This window comes from Paralichthys olivaceus, chromosome 20 (assembly GCF_024713975.1).
Source record: "Paralichthys olivaceus isolate ysfri-2021 chromosome 20, ASM2471397v2, whole genome shotgun sequence".
NCBI classification, from domain to species: domain Eukaryota; kingdom Metazoa; phylum Chordata; class Actinopteri; order Pleuronectiformes; family Paralichthyidae; genus Paralichthys; species Paralichthys olivaceus.
In genome coordinates, this window is record NC_091112.1 from 7,117,593 (window position 1) to 7,137,465 (window position 19,873).

Below are 19,873 nucleotides of genomic sequence, written 5' to 3' on the forward strand. Positions count from 1 at the left end.
AGTTTACAATAACTTCTATGTTTTTTGTTTTCATTTATGTAAAACCGTGTCTATCTTGGGAAGCAAGACAAATGTTGGAAGAGCATTCTGAAAATAATATGCGTAATCTTATTCATCTTATCTCATAACTAACAAACCAACTAATATGATTTTTATGTGTTATTTGGCCTTGAGAGAAAAAAAAGAGGATTCACATGATGCGAGAAGATAAATGAGAGAAGCAACGATGAAATACTGAGAAAAAAGTGACTTATTTTGACATAATTTGATTTTACGATGTCAAAATATCATTGAAATTTGGACTTTAAATGTTTAACCGTATTCACAACCACCAAAATGAATACTAAAATGAACCTGTTCTACAGAGTATTTTAAAATGAAAACATTATAAACATGGACACACATGCACATTGGTCTTACCCATTGAATTTTAACTCACAATTAAATCGCTCACAATGAAAATAATCAAAGTTTCTGTGCGATCACACACTGTGTCACACGATAATATCAATCATAATGAAATCAGTCAACAATTAGTCACCACACACCCATTCATTTCCATATCAACAAAACAACAACAGACTACGCCCCTGCAGACACAGACGTGCACACAGAGCCGTGACCTGACTGAGCTGCTGAGAGGAGGAAGAGGAGGAAGAGGAGGAGGAGGCAGACTTTCTCTCTGCTAAGTGAAGTCAGCTGAAAGTCGCATAATTAAATCAGAACTTGATCGTCGTCTCGCTGTCAAACTGTCACTTAGTCACTTAAATACATCGATTGCCATTTGGCTGCCACACAAGCCTTCCTCTAAAGGGACAAAGATCGGAAGAGGCAGAGACACTTTAATGTCCACTTATAAAGTCGCTCCCACTCCATGAGGTTAATGTAGTCATTTGAAACCTCACACAAGTAAAAGAAAATGTCTTAAGTGTCCGTTTACACTTCCTGGAATTAACTGGAAAAAAATTAAAACATAAACCATACAAGAGCTTTTTATGCATTTCACCTTTGTTTAATCAAATCTTGAGCTTGGAGGGGGGTGTATTTCTGTGTGGGTTCATATGATTGTATGAGAAACTTATTCAAAACACCTTACTGCTCAAAGACTGCATACAGACAACCAGTAGGGTTTTGGTGAGCTTGCTTCACTCTTACTTTTTATTAAATCTGCAGTATCTCAAAGGACGTGACAGCAGAGATGTGGAAATGTAGATCAATTCGAGGAAGAAGACACTGAGGAGCCATTACTCAGTGAACAGAGAGGGGGGGGGGCAGCTAATTTAACAGAGAGCACATCAGACGGTTATTAATCCAAAATTCACTTTTCTAATTTCTCAGTGACTCAACACATCCAACTTCTGCACAGAGACGTTGGCACCCGCAGTTTAGGGCGTGAAACTGTTGGTCTGGATGGTTCACCTGCTAATTGGGTGAAGTGATTAAATGTGGTATGAACACCCCAACTGATCCAGAAAACAGATCTCAGTTCACTTAAGTTGCATTTAAGACACATACTTTGAGCAGTGTGAGGAAAAAACACAGGACACAGAGAGTTAATTTGGTTGGTAAAAACATGCAGACCTTGAATGACTCAAAAAAACATCTGCGCCCTTGATGCTGATGAAGCTAAACTGGTTTTCAGGGGCAGTTGTCATTAGAAAATGAAGCTGTCACATGTTTCTCTGACAGTAAGTCAACAACATGACTTCCAAGGATTTTTATTATTAAATTGTGCAAAGAAAAAACATTGTAAATCACAGTTTAGGGCTATTTATTTTCCCTGAATGAGATTTTGAGAGTCCAACACGAAGGATTTGGGACAATGTGAGGCACTGAAAACGTGTCTGGGTTGCACACATCAATGCAAACCATGCTGAACATAAAAGTGTTTGTGCCTGGCCTATAGCTTAAGAAAGTATAAAAAATATATATATATATATTTTTGTCCAGATCCATTGCAGTGGATTGAGTGGGTTCTTTCTTGGCCCATGTCTCATTCCTCCACTATGTTTTGTGGAAATCTGCACAGAATTATTTGCATAATCTTGCGAACAAACAAACCAATGAACAGGGGTGAAAACATCACCTCCTTGTTGGAAGTAATAAGGATATCTAGTACTTTGTGGGTTATTTTACAACATCTCTTTGTCTGATTGACCCTCAACTGAACAAAAAAAAAAAAAAAAATGCTCAGCAGGGACAGATTTCTGCAGAAGCATGACTCTGAGACAAAGTGGAGTGTTTTAGGCTTATTAGTGTCTTTTTGAGTCCAAAGTAAAAACCTTCAAGCAAAACAAACGGATTGCGATGCTGTTTTACTGCGACATGGCTGCAGGCTGCGGCGAGCTAGTTAAGTTAGAGGCTTGTGTCCTATTGTCCTACATTTTGGGAAATTGTTAACCTCATTTTTCTGAGCAGCCGACTAACACACAAGCAGTTTTGAAAATTATGAACCTCCCGAACACATTGTCACTCGCCATCCCACATGACTTCCCTCATGCATGCTATGTAAACAAACACTGCGTCTGCAAAAACTGTTTAATAGTAAGACAAGAAATAACACAATTCAGCAAATCTTTCAACGAGGAGTCAGACGAGCAGCTTCGTCGTTTTGGTCAGGTTTTGTCGGAGAACAAAACTCTGTAATAAAATTTGTAATTGCATAATAACACAGCATGCTGTCATATAACATGTGTTTAGCTGACAGTTCAGGCAACTGTTTAATTGAACCAGAATTTATGACGCTGGAGAATTTACATTAGCATTAACAGATTACTACAGTCGTGTTTTTATGCAGCATGAACTTCTAGTAAAGAGCAAGAAACCTCTTATCTTCTAAAAAACACACCACACCACAGCGTCACAACCATAGACTGTAAATAAAGAGGGATGTTATGACAGCAACCAAAAGTGAAGCCACTGCATTTCAATTGCCCCCTGGTGGCTAGCTGCATTACATGTCATTAACCCCATCTCCTCCATGTTAATGGATAAGTCAAGGACATAAAACTCAGAAGTCAAACGGCAAATCAAACAAGAATATGTAGTTCTTATCACACTGGAGTATGTCCAAGTGTAAATCTTTCAGGTAAGTCTGGTTTTCTTCAGTTGTTTGATGTTGTCAAAATTGACAGCTGAGACTGACTCGTGATTGGTCGGGTTAGTGTATCGGCGGGACTTGATACTACTGCTCTATCCCCCAATTAATACTCCAGAGACTCTGGCTCCAAATGAGATCAGAATCACACAGGAGCGTCACACCAACAGCATACCCTCTCTCTAAACTTCACTCTTTACAGGTTGTGTTCCTGTTGACCCGTGTTCCTCGTGAGACGGCAATAAACAGGGCTTGACCCTCTGTCGCCATGGTGACCAGGTCTTGGGAACCCTGTCACCACAGAGACTCCATCACCTTCACTTCCTGGCTCCTAATATGGCGGTGTCATTCACAGAGGACTTCCTGTTGTGGGGTTTGTTCAGACAGAGGAAAGCTTTGTTTCTCTCAGTTTGTCTGACATTTATTTTCTTCTGACCCCTTTCCAGTTTTTTCTTTATGCCACACACACACACACACACACACACACACACACACACACACACACACACACACACACACACACACACACACACACACACACACACACACACACACACACACACACACACACAGCTATACTTAAACACGTATGTATTTGTACCTGAAAGACAGGACACACGGTAAAGAGATGTACACACAGACCCCCCCCCCCACACACACACACCCACTCACACACAACCTGCTAAAACAGTGAAAGTCAGGAGACAGGGCAGCAGATAGGAATCTGTCTGTCTGTAGGTTTGTCAACATCAAAACAGGAAGCGAGTTTCTAGTAAACAGTCCCCCCCCCCCCCCCCCCCCCCCCCCCACACACACACTCAAATGATAGAAAAACAGTCAGCACCTAGAGAATAAAGACGTGTCTATGTTCCCACACACCGACTCACCTACCAAAATAAAACACACACAGCTGAGTTCCCACACTCTCCTGGTACTGTATGCAAACACGCACACACACACGGAACAATACTGAGAGAATGGAGACGCAGGAAGTATTTTAGAAAGAGAAATTACGCAGCAAGAGACATGGGAGGGTGAAAACAGAGCAAAAAAAAGAGTGTGAGAAAGGATTAACATCAAAGAAATTGAAAAAAAGAGGGCAGAGAAAGAAGTGAAAAGAGGAGGAGGAAGCATGGAGGACAGAGAGGGAGAGAGTCAGGCAGGATGGAGAGACCGACAGAAGAAAAAAGTTCATATTCAGGCTGCTGGGTGGCGTAGAGTGTAGCTGATTAATCGTGGGAAAGAAAAATTTACAGTCTGCTCCATCTATCATCAGAAGTGTTCATTTTTACTGTGCATGTTTCTCACACACACGCAGCTTTCCTTGTTAGGACTCTGCACTGATTAATTGCAGACAGCCAAACAAAACCATTGCCAATTAATGCCTAACCATAATCTTAATTTAGCCATTCATAACTAACCCCCTAACCTTAACAATGAAGACAGAAAAAGAGAGACATTATGTTTTGCCTGACCAAGACCAGGCTTTGGTCCCCATGAGGTCAATTGGTCCTGACAAGGTCTGTGTTCAACATCACAACTAAATATCTAACCCTAACATAAACCTAATCCTAACCACCACCCTAGCCATAACTACCATAGCTATAAAAGTACACACACACGCACACACACATGCTCATACTAAAAATGGAGCTCAATGTGTGACCGCGGCGAGCACAGACTGCCCATTCATCACAACTTCTGCAGACTTTGTGTGCTCCTCCACATCGTCTCCCCACCAACAGCACAACTTTCAAGATCCCATTGTCTGAGTGATTGTTTTAAATCTTGAGATTAGCTCATTTGAAGTGTGGGGAGGTTTCACCCAAATTTGACTGAATGAAATCTAAAAAAAACATGAAAACACTTGGCTATTGTGTTTTTGAGAGACTTCAATGGAGGAAACCCTCGTTGAACTCAAACAGGCATCAGCTTTTTCCACCTTTTACTCCCAACATTACTCGAACTAACATATACCTGAAGAGTCTAATTCTTTTTTCATATTGAAAACAAAAGCCACCCACTGTTTGCTTCTTCAAAGAGACGTTTGAGATCAGTTGATATGAATACTATGAATCCTCCCATCTTAGCTGCATATTTTCACAACAGTCCTCTCCTTGTTTGCAGAGGGAACCTGAACAACGATTACTCTATCTCTGTTTTCGCCCTTGTACAATTTGTTTTGAAATTGTTTCCCACAGCTACATGAAATTTAAGGAAGAAAGAAAACGTAGAAAGTGGCCTCTGTCTTCTGCTGCTCGGGAAAAGATTTAGCCCTCGAAATGACATCAAAACAAGAAATGTATATGTGACTTTTACTGTTGCAAACATGAGAGATCTATGCAGCATATGGCCCATCAGCTGATTTAAAAGGAGAACACTGGAAACTGTCAGGGAGCACTGTCTGTGTTACAGCAGAAGAGTGAAATTAAGTTAAAATAAAAATGTGAAGTGGTTAATTAATGTTTTTGTGGATGTACAGTTTATCTCTGTGGCGTTTGATAAATAATCGATGTCAGAGCAGATGATGACTTTGTTTCCTGATCATGTTCAGCTTGTTTGATGAGATGCAGACCTGGTTTGGACTAGGTTTAGTTATAAATGCTCAAATGTGCAGGAGACATGCTGTGTAGTGTTACAGGATTGAGAAACAAAGACAAGAATAAAACAAAACAACACTTTCTGGAGGCAATTAGAAGTTTGTCAGCTTAAAAAAACTAAAGCTGTTATTAAATGTTTCTTTTATTTAAAAATATCCCATGAAAACTCAATAATGAATCGCTCATACTGACAAGTATTATGTTCGTATCCAAAGCAGGTCATCTGTGCCAAAGAACTTCCATTGTCGTCTAAAAGCTATTAAAACAACATTACTGACTCACACCATTGCAGTGGGTGCGTTTGCATTTTCCACCATGGACATGGTTGATGCTGCTGCTTTGCTGCATAATCACTATCGCCCTGGATTTGTATTTATCAGATAAAGTAGATTCCCATAAATGCACCATTTAAGTAACATTTGCTAAACGCTACAGAGCCCTGCAGGGTTAATTAATCATTCGACACGTTGTTTGTTAAACCACATTGTGTGTTCTAAGACTTGCATTTTCAGTAGGAATAATTATGTGAGGGGCTAAGAGCCAAGCTGTTTTCAGACATTCACTGAACTCCAGACATGTTCCTGAACATTTCCAGAGCTGCTGTATATAAGAAACCCAAACGTTCCAGATATTCTCCTGTTGTGGAATCATCTGATTGGAACAATCTACTGCTATGTTCTTCCTATTTAAAAGGCAAACTTTGTTTAGAAAACAAACAATTGTAATATATATAATATAGCCAACATTATTCTTCATTCAATTATTTTAGAGCTACATTTATTAATTGTTCCTACTTCACCTCTCATGACCATGATAACGCTGTGTTTCTTCCCAGTCTACATGTCTACATCTTTCCATCCCTCTCTCTATCTTCATCCTCTCACTCCTCCTCCCTCACACAATGAACTGAAAGTGAATGTCTCCTCCTCCACAAACTCTCGTAAACAATCTGAACTTTTCCTTCCAAAACACAACAAACTTAATCGTCATTCTCTCCTTCTTTCCCCACACCTCTCTTCCCTTTTTCCCATCCCTCCCATGCCCATTCTCACATATACACAAAACAACCCTTTCATATCCTGCGCTGGCGTGAGAAAACCACAAGAAAAATGACGACTGTCTCCGAAAAAGAGCCAAAGAAACGGTGTGAAAGTGAGAGTGGGGCAGAGGTCGAGAAGGGAGAAAGTGGGCAGGAAGGAAGAAGGGTGAGAGCGAGAGAATGAGAGACAGAGCATGAGGAAAGGAAAGGAGGAAGCAGGTGTTTTTGAACAAAGAAAACATGAACTGGGTCAGGTGTATAAAACAGAGAGGGGAAAAAAGAAAAGTAGTTCATGACAGATGGTCTTTGGGACCAGTTTGAAATATTAACATAAATATTTTATAATTGATAAGAATCTGGTTGAAGGTTTTGTGCCAACAATGACGACTAGTGGCCCATCTGTGCCTGCAGCTAGATTGCTTTTATATTGATCTTTACATAAAGGGATTGTCCATCACCTTAAACATATGCGAACATGCAGGACAAAGGGATCAATACCTCTGACAGGTGTCTTGGATTATATCCAAGTCATTGAATTCTGATGCCGTTAAAGGTTTTTTTTCATCAGCAAAATGAGTGTGCATATTTATAAAGAAAACAATGTTTAATAATGTTTTTAATGAACCTTGTCTCCCTTGACTTCACTCTTCAGGTATAGAGAAGTCCTTTTAGACTATTGAACCTTTTCAAACTTTGCTGATTTGAATTGATTTGTAGTCAATGATCATTGGGCATCAGGAAGAAAACACACTGATCAGATTCTTCTTCAGGTTAGTTAAATACAAAGTAGACCTGTAAAACTCTTTTGAAGACTTTTACAGTAAATGTGGAGCAAATATCTCTCTAATCGACACAGAATATCCAGCAGAGTTTTTGCAAATTCTAGTGACCAGAATATTACGATAATAGAAAATAAGTTAGCAGCTTGTGCTATATGCTGCTGCTTCAGCCAACGTCTATGCTCACACAGAGGAAAAGGACTGAGACCGACAGTATGGAAGAAAGGAGTGAGTCATAGAGCTTTCCCAGCAACAAGGGATGGTGTGAACATCAATCACACAACAGGCACACACAGTCTCCTGTACCCAGAGACGCTCCAGCAAATGCAGACACAAGGTATACGCAGGCTGCACAGGCAAGGTCATCATTAACAAAGTGCCTGCCTGAGTGAAATACTGAGTGACGTATGGCTGTGTGCGGCATAAATCCAATCAAGGCAGAACAATCATGGTAAAACACCTCAGGAAAATAAGGGAATGAAAAGAGCCTCATGTTGCTTTATACATAATTGTAAATTATTGTACTGAACTAAGCCCAACCATAAAATTCATGTTTAACATAGACACATGCTGCAGGGCTAAGGCATGCATATGTTCACGAAAGAAAAAAATACAGGTTTACATTGAGTGGAAACTGGTTTTAGATACAATACAAGACAAAACATGCAACATCCACACTGGCTGTGCAAAAACACACCAAGGATTCCTCTCTAAGTAAAAGGTGTCGTTAAAAATTGCATGAAGCCTGTATGTATTCACACACACACACACACGCACACACAGATGCCTCTAGTCAGCAGAGTTATGTAACACCACTGCAGTAAACTGACCTCCTACTAGGGGAGAGAGAGAGGCAGACAGAAGGAGAGACTGACACTGAGAAAGTAGTTGAAAGTGTAAAACCTGGCTTATTTAAATGTATTCATCGTGCACCGTTTTAATGCCTCTACCGTCTGCCAGGCACATTAATATAGAAACCAGATGCGACTGACAGCAGGGAGGCGGGCGTGTATCTGTGACTGACCTATCCCACACAGTCGGCTCACTGCAAAACTGAATGCCCTTTCGCTAAGTGATCGATAAAGCCAATCAGCAGTGATCAGTCGGTTCCTGTGTAACCCACAAGTACAGCAGGTTAGATGAAATTAGAAGGATGCAGCTGACAATTAAAAATGTCGGGACAAATTAAAAATACAGTTGGTAATACATGACATTACAAATAGGGATGTTTCCCTGGTGGATGTTAATTAGAGAGGGAATTAAAATTAGAAAGACAGCTTCCATTTTTCTACTATGATGTCCTTGTATGATTTTGGTTTTCATTGGTCCACTTCATGTGGTGTCTATTAAACACAATCTCTCAGCATCTGCATTAGGATTTTCCATTCATTCTAGTTTATTACCACAAACATTGTTTAAAAAAATCAACTACTTTAATTTCCACATTTTTAAAAAGAAACTCAAGCTGTTAACTCCTTAAGCCACACTGATAAAAACTCACTCGAGGTTCAGTTTAAGGAAGTAACATTGGTTTTCCTACCTACAACTGTGTTATTGTGTATATATGTTAATTGTCCCTAGTAGTAGGCATACTTGAGTTATCTCCTCACGGTTGTTTGCCTTCCCACTAAGTCAAGCTGCAGGAAAAATGATCACAATCTCTCCTTCTGTTATCCTGTTAAATAAAGTGTTTCTGCAGATGTCAACAGCAAAGTTAACCTTTGACCTTTTGAATATGAAATGCCGTCACTTCATCATTGTCATTTTAACCTAAACGAGAGTTCTTTTTTGATTGGAGGTAAAAAATGTGTTGAGTGCAGTCATAGTGAACTCAGCCTTTGACCTTTGACTAAGTCCAAGTTAACCTTTGCACCATTTTTGAAGAAATTCCTTCATGGTATTCAGAGGATTGTGTTTACGAGAGTAGGGTGTACAACTGATACCTGGCCAGAGGTGCACCAGCATAAATAAACATGGCCGAAACCTGACTGAGGGTAACGACAGACTTTGTTAGCCTAAAGCTGACTTACTATTGTTGCCTATAGACAAACAAAATCATCATAACTACTTGTAGTATGTTACATTTTAGCAAGGACATACTTGACTTTGTTTTCTGCCCTAACATGAACCTTAGCCAGTTGCGGTGTTGCGTGCCTAAAGTAATGATAGAACTATTTTCTGCATTCACCTTTTAACTGAATATTTGTCTGTACACGAAGACTCTGTCATTGTTCATCCATCTGTGTTGTCATTCATGCACTGTCAAAATCAATCTCGATGACAGACTGCAGATGTTTTCTATTGCCCTTTAGAAACGCACACACCCACACACAAACCCTGAGGCCAGCCATTAGCCATTACTGGCGTCCTGGCTCAGCCTGTTGTGTTTGTACCTGCACGTGTTGTTAGGTTTTATAGATTTTCGACCCACAACTAGTTCAACTAACTGGCTACAGTGTTGTTCAGCTCATACATACAGAACCCATTAATAAAACATAACTGCATTCATTCATTGAAAGCTCATTCTATTTGAATCTTGTCTTGTGGCAAAATGATGCGATTATTCATGTTCACTTGTGGACTTGTTGTACTTTGTTTCAGATAATAATTAGATAGTATCAATTATATATAATTAATAATCTAATTATATATAAAGTATATGTGCATATACAATAATAATCGTATATAATTTATCTTTGATAGAAATGTTTTTGTCTCATTTGGCAGTCTCTGGATCACGATGAGCAATATTCTTTTGAAGAACAGCGCCCACTGTGGCAATAAGACAAATACAAGATTATTGTGAATGTGACATAACTGCAGATTCAGTACAGAATAAAGTCAGTGAACTTAGTTATTTAATTTTTTTTATCATCATTTATGTTTTTTAATCATTTTATGATTTTAAATTAACTTCTGACTCGTTTCACTTCATATTTATGTGCTTACGAGCTTTGTATTTGACCCTAGGCTTCTGTTTCACTGCAGCCAACAAATACAGCAAATAATTAACTAAACTTTTGAGTTATCTAAACAAAATCAGGATGGTATAGTGAAAATAATTGTTTGCCGTTGCCTTTGTTTAAAAAAATTTGCTTCCCCTGATGTTTCTTTGTCCCTCGTCATCACCTGAGACCGCTGGTGGTGGTGGTTTGTTTTTGATGACTTCTCCTCCCTGGAGGGTGGGGGAGGGGAGCAATGTGCTGACAAACAAATACACCACACACACAGTCACATTCTGTTCTGCATTCTTCACATATCTTACACTAATAGCCCCCAAATACCTTGCTTATCGCCTGTTGCATGGAAAAATATGCACACTCATATCAGTGCACATAACATGGCTTTGTCTTAAGGACTTAAGTGTTGCTGACTCTGAAAAATGCCAACAACAAACAAAACACACATGAATGTAACATGCACCGAAGCTCGGATTATTGTACAGACCCCCCATGGTCCACGAGCCACATGTTGGGAACCGCTGCCATCAGACATGGCATCTTTGTGTTGCTGTGTGCCTTGTCTTTCACTGCCACAGTACCACACCCATAACCTCACCCTGTAATGCTGGTAATGATCACAAACAACTCCATCTAAAACCCTTTTGTCTCTCTGTGTGTGCACAGTGATAACATTAATAAATGAAAGAAGTTACTGCAGCGATTATATAAAGGGTTATAAATAGGAAAGCTTTAAATAAGTGACTAGTCTGGTGTCACTGTCTCGCTCTCTGCAGAGACACAGACTGAAGCATACAAAGATAACTGAAGCCTGGAGATTGGTTTAAGGGCTTCGCACACTCGCAATAACGTCAGTGGCTCCTTATTATCTGCCCCTAAATAAATGACCATATCTTCAACCTGTCTCACCTATGCACCGATTTCCAAAAAACACTTGATTCGTCCACTTGCTCTGTCCTCTATCTCATCTGTCCCATAAATGAATTAGATTATGGTGATTAGTCGCTGGGCGACATCGAGTAAGTCATTTATGTAACTCCACTGTCTGCAAGGTCATCTGCTAGATTAGACCAGCTAACGTGATGGGATCACTCAGTGGATTAGGTTACCTGGCATGCTAGCATACACAATGCAAGATCAACCTGGTTCATTGCGCAACAAATAGCAGGGATTCTTCATTTTGTAGAAGGATACGGTAAAACAAAAAAATATGTGGGTACATTTTAAAGGAAACAGCTTTATGTTAGTTATGAATGTTTGTACCATACTAAATTAGAGCCAATAATTGAATAGAAGTTTTTCTGTTGTTCCATGATATTGCTGACATTGTTATATCACTCTACCTTAATCATAAGTGAGAACTACACCACATCTATTTGACTTGCTGACCACACCAGACTTGTGGCAGTGATCCAGAGGTCAAGACCCAGGCTAGACCCAGGATAGAGAGACAACAACAAGGACCGTAAATTCTGAGGTAAACTACAGTATGGGATTACATCTCTGCCACATCAATACAATAGTCAGCAGCACCTGGCCCAGACTTAAACAGACTGGGTCCAACTTAGTTAATGAAAATGTATATAAAATATAATCAGCCAGACAACTATAACCTGTTTCCCTAAAGAAAAGTCCTGCATCCTAGTGCGAGTGACTGCAGCCAGGATTTCAGAGACGGAACAGAAAAGAGCTGCACAAAGAAGACCTTGTAGGGGAGAAGTTTCTTATCCTTTCACTAGGTTGGGCAAATATGGGCTCCTTGACCAGACAATCTGCTGAGCAAACACATGCACACACACTCCCTCTCTGACCCCAGTGTTTGGAGTTTACACACACACACACACACAATGGTTTCACTTATGGCCAGCCAGCCCGCCGGCTTATCAGCTATCCAGCTAATTCTAGTAGCTGAAGTCTGTCTCCAGCATGCATAGAGCTTTAACTAGATTGGGGGTTTGTGCAAAACCCACATTTATGGCAATGTTGGTTATGATTTAAAAAGATGGTAAAGGTGGGCAAATCTAGCAGGTTTGACAAGGATAGCATACAACTGTGTGGCATACAACTGTGTGTCACACAGAGCTTCTTATCTGTCAACAGCTTTTCAGCTGTGTTACAATGGCCCTGACGACATTGTTACAATGATGTATTATGCAGAAATGTTTTTAGGCCACAAGAGACATCTTTGTTGCCCTTACCGCCATTGGCTGCTGGGAAAAATTGGCAACATGGCTGTCTTGCCAGGTTATATCTATGCATTATAATGCATCCATAGTGAGCTTCAGGTTACACAGCAGAGAGGAAAAATCTCCATTATAGATCAAATTATACCTGGATTTAATGTCCACTTTGGACGTAGGCAATGATTATTAACAAATAAGGTTTGATAAATGAACTAAATGCTACTTATCCAGCTGGAAACGCAGAAGTTAGGGACTAGCTGAAGAACTGAGTGAAGCATTTAACTGCTGTGTATGTATGGATACTAATATATGGATGGATGGACGGACAGACGATGGACGGATTGATGGATGGAATTTGGGGAAATGAGCCAAATTTGTCGGAAATGGTTGGAGAGGAGCTAAAAGGAGAGAAATGATTGGACGAGGACAACATGAAAAAAGGCTTATATTGATGATGTCAGTGTTGTTTTCTCCAAACACACTTGGTGCTGCATGCACTGTGACAGTCAAATAAGATACTTAACATCGGCTGTAATCTAAACAGATTTAGGACTTTTATCGTATATCAGGCACAGTGATGCAGCTTGACAGCATTATCATGTTTGAGATCTAGGCACAACTGTGTGTAACCCGGCTCATAATTCAGCTGGATGGAAAACAATCCTCTGTACCCACGATCAGTTCAAAGGGTGAAAGGAAAAGCAGTGAATTAGCCAGGCCCGAAAAAAGGGCAGACTTGACAGGATTAACTCTCCATATCAGTGATGAATCTCATCGAGACACCAAATTCGCCGCTTTGTCTGCTTGGGTTTTATCCATTTCAGTTGACTAATCTGTAGCAGTTGTACCTCTCAGCAGTTCCAAAATCTCACTAAGAGGAGCTCAGACATGTCCTGATGCAACAAAATAGGTTAGAACAGCTAAATCAGGGCTAAAATTAGAATAAAAAAGGGAAAACAGGAACTCTCCTCCGATACTGCCACAGGAAAAAAACTTTTGGTTATGAAAGTTGTGATAAAAGTATTATTTATTGCGTGGACTTAAATCTGTAAGAAAATAGCTTTTGCTTTTACTGAGATATTTAGATTCTGAATAAAACATGAATCTCTTTTACTTCCAAAATCTTAACATCGTCCTTTGGAATCAAGTCTCTCAAAGCCTGGTTCCCTGCTGTGGCTCAACCTTGGGGAGCCGGCCAGAGGTCTCAGTGGCCACACAGCGACCTGCCACTCACGTCGCCTCGGTTATGTAAGCTAAGAGATCACTCGACATTGCTGAGGAGGGAAGGTGAGATCTGGAGGGAAAAGAACGTCGTCGGGGTTGAGGGGGTGGGGTAATTCCAAGAGAAGTGACTTTAAATTATAAATAAGGTAACTGCTGCTTCAGCCTTTAATCTCCCTCTTACTCCCGCCACTTCTCACTCTCCTCTTCTTCCGCTTGTTCTCTTCTTCCTTCCTCTCCTCCTTTGACTGCTCAAACCCTCAGAGCAAACAACTGTGGGAGCTCCAGTTTACTGCAGATAAAAATGGACTTGGCATATTCTCAAAGACTGTCAGAGACGATGCTGGGTGCAAATGACAGTACGCGCAGTGCAATTGGAGGTCATTGTGTGTGTGTGTGTGTGTGTGTGTGTGTGTGTTAATAGTGTTATGAACATAGGATGTCCCACCTTGTTAAACCCTATGAGATGAATTTTGATTTGTGAATATGGCTTATACAAATGAAATTTGATTGATTGAAGGTTTGTGTTTGTGGACTCTTTACTCACCAATCTGCAGCAGCACGGGCGTCACCAGCGCCGTCTCCATGGCGTAGCAGAATTCCCGGCCGAACATCACAGCACCGTGCATCAACCATCTCTTCATGGGGATGCCTTCTATCGATTCTTCGCTCGCCGACTCCTCCCCACCACGGGTTCCTCCCCTGCCTTCTCCCGATCCATCCGCCTCGCCTCCTGCTCCTCCTTTCTCCTTGTCCAATCCTGATGCAGAGGAGTTTTTGTCGTTGACACCGCCTACCAGAGATCCGACCTGCATAGCGTCAGCCTCTGTGTTCTGAGGAGGCATGGCGGTAAGCATGCACGCAACAAGAAAACAAGCGCACCCCTTGAAAAATCTGCCACCAAAGAAAAAACAAAACTACTTATCTCTTTCCACAAACTAATTGTTTCAAGGTTGAAGTTACTCAAAAAACTAGTAATGACGTCCTGGAAGTATTTTAATTACAATCTTTACATGCTACAACGTGACTGTGGTTGTAACTTGATAGTTATATCCTATTAAAGGTGTTCGAGAAGTGATGGAGTGCTAATACCACAAGACCCTAACAGATCATGTCCCAGCACGCTAGGTCATAAAATCTATCTAAAATGAAAAAATAAACTATTATCAATACACCTAAAACAAATCTCAATTTCCTTATCTGCTAAAATAAAGAAAACAAAATAGTCAATCAGCAATCATTTGTCCTAAGTTGTCCAAAAACACTTCAAATTCAAGGCGTTTTTTTTTTATCCTCCTCTTGCTGCCTTGTTTTCTCCACTGAGTGGGGGAAAAGAAAAATCACAAAAATCAGCTTTCCAAATGCTCTCGGTAGCAAAATCCCCCCAAAAATAAAGGAAGCAGCTGAATTTTCACAGGTAGAGTTTGCGGTACATTCCAAGCGGGACTTTGTGCGTTTGTGCGAGTGTTGTCAGGTTTGTGAGAGCACGCCTTGCAAACTCTGTAAGCTTCAATTAGTATGTTGGTATGTCAGTGCTTTCATGCATGTTTGTGTTTGCGAGTGGAGCATTTTTGTGTGTGTGTGTGTGTGTGTGTGTGTGTGTGTGTGTGTGTGTAGTGTAGTGTAGTGTGTGTTTATGGCTTTTTTGTCATTGAGGTTGTCTCCCTCTCTTTCTTACTGTCTATTACAAGTAGTAAAAATCCATATAGAAGACCATTCAGTGAGTTCCAGAGTCATTTTGTGTATGGAGGGCTTGATGACGGAGTGGGTGGGGGCGTGGGGGGAGGGGGAAGGAGGAGGGCAGGCGGCGATGGTGGGCGGAGCTCCTCTGAAAATCCCCATCGATTGGCTGATCAATCTGAGGGAAGACAGCGGCAACAGAAGGCAACCAGGAGGTGAGGAGCGTCCCATTGGTCAGGAGGAGAGATGAGTTGGTTGAGAAGAGGAGGAGGAAAAAAAGAGAAACAAAAACATGAATGAGTCACAGCAATTCACTTCAAAACATGTGTTGTTACATATAAACAAAGCAATGCTGCAATTTTCCTGCAATGCAAGTATCTGTTGACATGAACATACTGCTGTATATGCCGAGTCATTTAAGCTGCTTTCAGACATGCACTGAACTCTGGACTTTTCCAAAAGGGGATTTATGTGAGAACTCAAATGTTAGAGTCAGTTGCCCAAGGAACGTTTCCTGTCAGCAAAATGTCTGCAAAATGCCAGATTGAGCTCATGTGAGAAAAGAGGCTGGAAAATTCCCAGCAAAAGAAGTGGGCATGTCAATGTCGTTTCTCATATGGTGCAGAGGTGAAGCGCTCGACTGAAAGTTCCACTTCCTAATGTCGTGAACAAGTCTGACCAGGACAAACTTCTGCTGTGCTCTTCATACTTGGAAGGCAAAGTTTGTCCAAATGTCCAAACCTAAAGTTTCAGGGCACTTTCCTGGATTCATGCCTGAAAACGGCTTGAGTGTAAATCAGTTGGCACAAGATGAGGCAGAAAAAAGTAGTTATGGTGAAAGATATGCTGATCCTTGGTAGATGATGCACATTAATGCTGGAAAAATTGGAATGGACAACTGGGAGTCGGACGGTAGGGTCAGTGTCCTCCCCCTAATTGCTCTGTCACACTGTCTCAGTTGCCAGTCCAGGACTTTTCTCTGTTTTTCATGACATTAAATGTATTGAAAAATGTCTCTGACCATTATGTACATATATAATCTTGTAAATGTTAATATTATTATGGGGTTATTAATTTCTCGAAACAGCTCCTCTTTCTAAAAACTCAAGGATGTATGTGCCATTAATTAAATACCAGTCACTTTTAGTGCAAAGGCAAAAACCTCCTGAGCTTAGTAACTGACAGGGAAAACGACATATAACCAAACCCAGGGCCTGACACCATAAGAATAAAAGAGAAAATGTGAATTGAAAATGTGAAGGATGAAAGAACGCAATTGTGTTTTATGAGCTGAAACGTTTTCAAACTGAGCTTCTGTTTCAAACAGAGGGCTTGTGTGTGGTGGGAAGAAGTGAGAGAAATGTAGACTGAAAAAAAGAGAGAAAGAGACAGAGGAGTACAAGTAGTGAAGCCCTTTGGCAACTAACACGCCTCTCAGAGAGAGAGAGTAAAACACACTGCACGGATGTTCGATACGATTTCCCACAGAGTTGAATTCCAAAGTGTGTGTTTTTGCGTGCAGCGGGGCCGCTGGATTATAACCCATGGAGACGCCACATTTCGTCACACCCAGCGTGCACTAATGCTTGCCACGTGAACGACACACAAACACACACGCACACTAAAACAGCGCTAAGACCCTCATCAAGCCTCTTAGGGAGAGGCGAAGGGAAGAAAACAAAAAGAGAGAAAAGGGAGGAAGGAGAGAAGTTGGGAAAGGAGGGAGGTAAGGAAGGATGGGTGAACAGGTGGAGAGTGTGAGGAAGTAAACATGGACAGAGGGGAGGGTTTGAAGAGGAAGAGAAGGAAGACAACAAATGACAGATGGACAGACGAATAAGTACAAAGGTCAAACATATTTATTTCTTTTCCTAGTTCTTGTTCTCTCTTACTCCTCTCTTTATCACTCCTCTCCATTTTCAATGCTCTCACAAGTCTCCATTAACATTCAGGATACACTCATGATATTCACACACACACAAACACACGCTCGTACACAACCCCCTCCTCACCTGACCTCAAAGCAGCAGCAGATTACATAACAGCCCCTCTGCTTTACAGGGACCCACAGTTCATCACAAATACAAAGGAATATTCCTCTAATTTCTGTTCAAATTAGAGACCACAACTATACAAAGGCATGTAACAAAATGCAACATTTACACTACATAATAATAGTAATTAAAAGTAGTAATACTACATTTTTGGATCTGGGAATGCCAAAGCAGGGCGGAGATGCTGAAGTCATGGCCTTTTGCAGAAGGAAAACACAATATGTACAATGATCATCGGCTAGTACAAATGGGACAGCTGATGGGTCTAAATCTAATATCATCAAAAAATAATGAATCTTTAAGCATATAACCTTATATAGTCTCTATAGGGTTCAATGCACTTTGTCCGAGTCACATTAATTCTGCATGGCACATGCTGCAAGTTGGAGCTTTTTTTGGACTGAGGCATTTATATATTATGATCAAACTCAGAACTTAGTTTCCATCAGGAAAACCTGCTCGTGGAGCTGGTACCATTATTGTGAATCGATGTGAATCCAGCTGCTCAATACAAATTTTAATCTCACTTGAACTCACTGCAGACTCCAGTGCCGAGAACATTTGACCAGCTGGTGGGAAACTTTTTTCTCACACACAGTTTGTTAAAACTCATAGAAGTTCAGTTTTTCCTGAAATTGTGACTTAGCACAATCAATAAACAGATCCTTCACTGAGCTGAATTTTGATGCACCTCAAGTCAGTCTCATTAAATATGTGACATCTGAAGTAATTTAGTAAAAAAGTTAATAACTAAAAAATAATAACATTAATGTTATTAGAAAATGGTGAAAAATTTTAAGATTTGTGGATCCACCAAGTTTCAAAAAAATCAGCTCAGGAGTTTTTGCGTCACAATGCTGACAAACAGAAAAGAGAGGTGAAAACATAACTTCTTTTGCGGAGGTCATAAATATCCTATTGTAAGTGAGCCAGAGGGGTTCCATCCATAAAATACTGCCGGTAACTTCACAGACAATTCGTAAACAAAAGTAGAAGTTGTGTAAACATCTAATGTGTTTTCTTCTCACTTTAATTTAATCCAGCAAACAAACATGTTTAAAAAGAAAAGCCAGGGGCATGTTTGTTTGAGTTTGACAGCTAAACATACACCCATCTGTTGGCCGCACCTTACTCAAACAACTTCAGCATCTTCTACCCTGTTTCCTCTTTGACCCAATTTGATTTTCTGGTGTCTGTAACCGCCAAGATTTTGCCAGGAAACCTTTTGGTGGCACCACTGGTGTTGTGATAAAATCTGTTCTGGCATTACCACACATTTACTGAATAAAATGGACCATGCAGCTTTATTTTTACACTTCCTAATGATGGTAATAGCCTAAGTATAACTTAAAGCCATTGTTGTAGTCTTTGAGTGTTAAACAACATAACAAAGAATTATTAGCACCATAGTTCAAACATGTTGTGCTTTGAACGAGGCTCATATTTGTCAAAGTGGAAAAACCATGAGAGACTAATGAGCCAGAAGAGTCGTCAAACCAGAAATGGAAAACAACAGAAGGTTCAGACTGACATGACAAAGGAGTTTCATTCACAAATTCATTTTTAACCTTCTGTAAAAAAATGTTAAAACTATCCAGACAGTGAAATTAGTTTGAGTCTGTTTAAACGTTAGAAGAGCTAAAAGATAACCCACCAGCTTTGAGTGCTTGCATTCTGATCTAAATGGATGCAAATAATGAACATTTGAGTGATTTTAAGAGAGGAAAACTAGAACGGGAGCAAGGCAAAGGAAATGCCTGTAAAGTTCAAGGTCAGATACGAATTAAGAGTTGCTCGTCTCCTGTGACTCGCAGAACAACACACAGACTAAAAACACGTCACCCTGATCTATTTCAGTGAGCGTTTATTCTTGTGCCACAGACCAGATTACCTGTGACACAGGCATGAAATCAGGCCAAGCTCAGTCTCTCTCATTTCATCCATTTCTGCTTCTTTTTCTTCAGTGTGTCCATGCAGGTCAGAGAACAGACAGCCTTGTTTCTGCTGCGGGTCTCATGTGTGAAACGTACCATCAATGAGCAGTGAAAAATGCTTGACTTTCTCTGGATGCTCTCGTGACCACCCTATTGACTTTAGCCATTTCTGCAGAGACTACTGATCGTAGAAAAACATGGGCTAATTAAAGAGTTTTGTCTCACCTCATCTTAGCAGCTATTTAAAGATTATGCTCATATTCAGGTTCAGTGGGTTATTAATTGAAAAGGGTTCATGCACTTATGTTCAGAAAACTTTCTTCATG

At 40.4% G+C, this 19,873-nt stretch overlaps 1 protein-coding gene across 2 annotated transcripts in view; it reads right to left on the bottom strand.

Moving 5' to 3' along the window:
* LOC109638835 (solute carrier family 45 member 4) overlaps positions 1–19,873 on the bottom strand; it is a 45,371-nt gene that overhangs the window by 12,233 nt on the left and 13,265 nt on the right. For both annotated transcript variants that reach the window (XM_020101999.2, XM_069516874.1), the window contains exon 3: positions 14,427–15,737. In XM_020101999.2, the coding sequence (XP_019957558.1) occupies positions 14,427–14,736 (310 nt within the window). In that variant the 5' untranslated portion in view covers positions 14,737–15,737. The remainder of the gene's footprint in view (positions 1–14,426; positions 15,738–19,873) is intronic.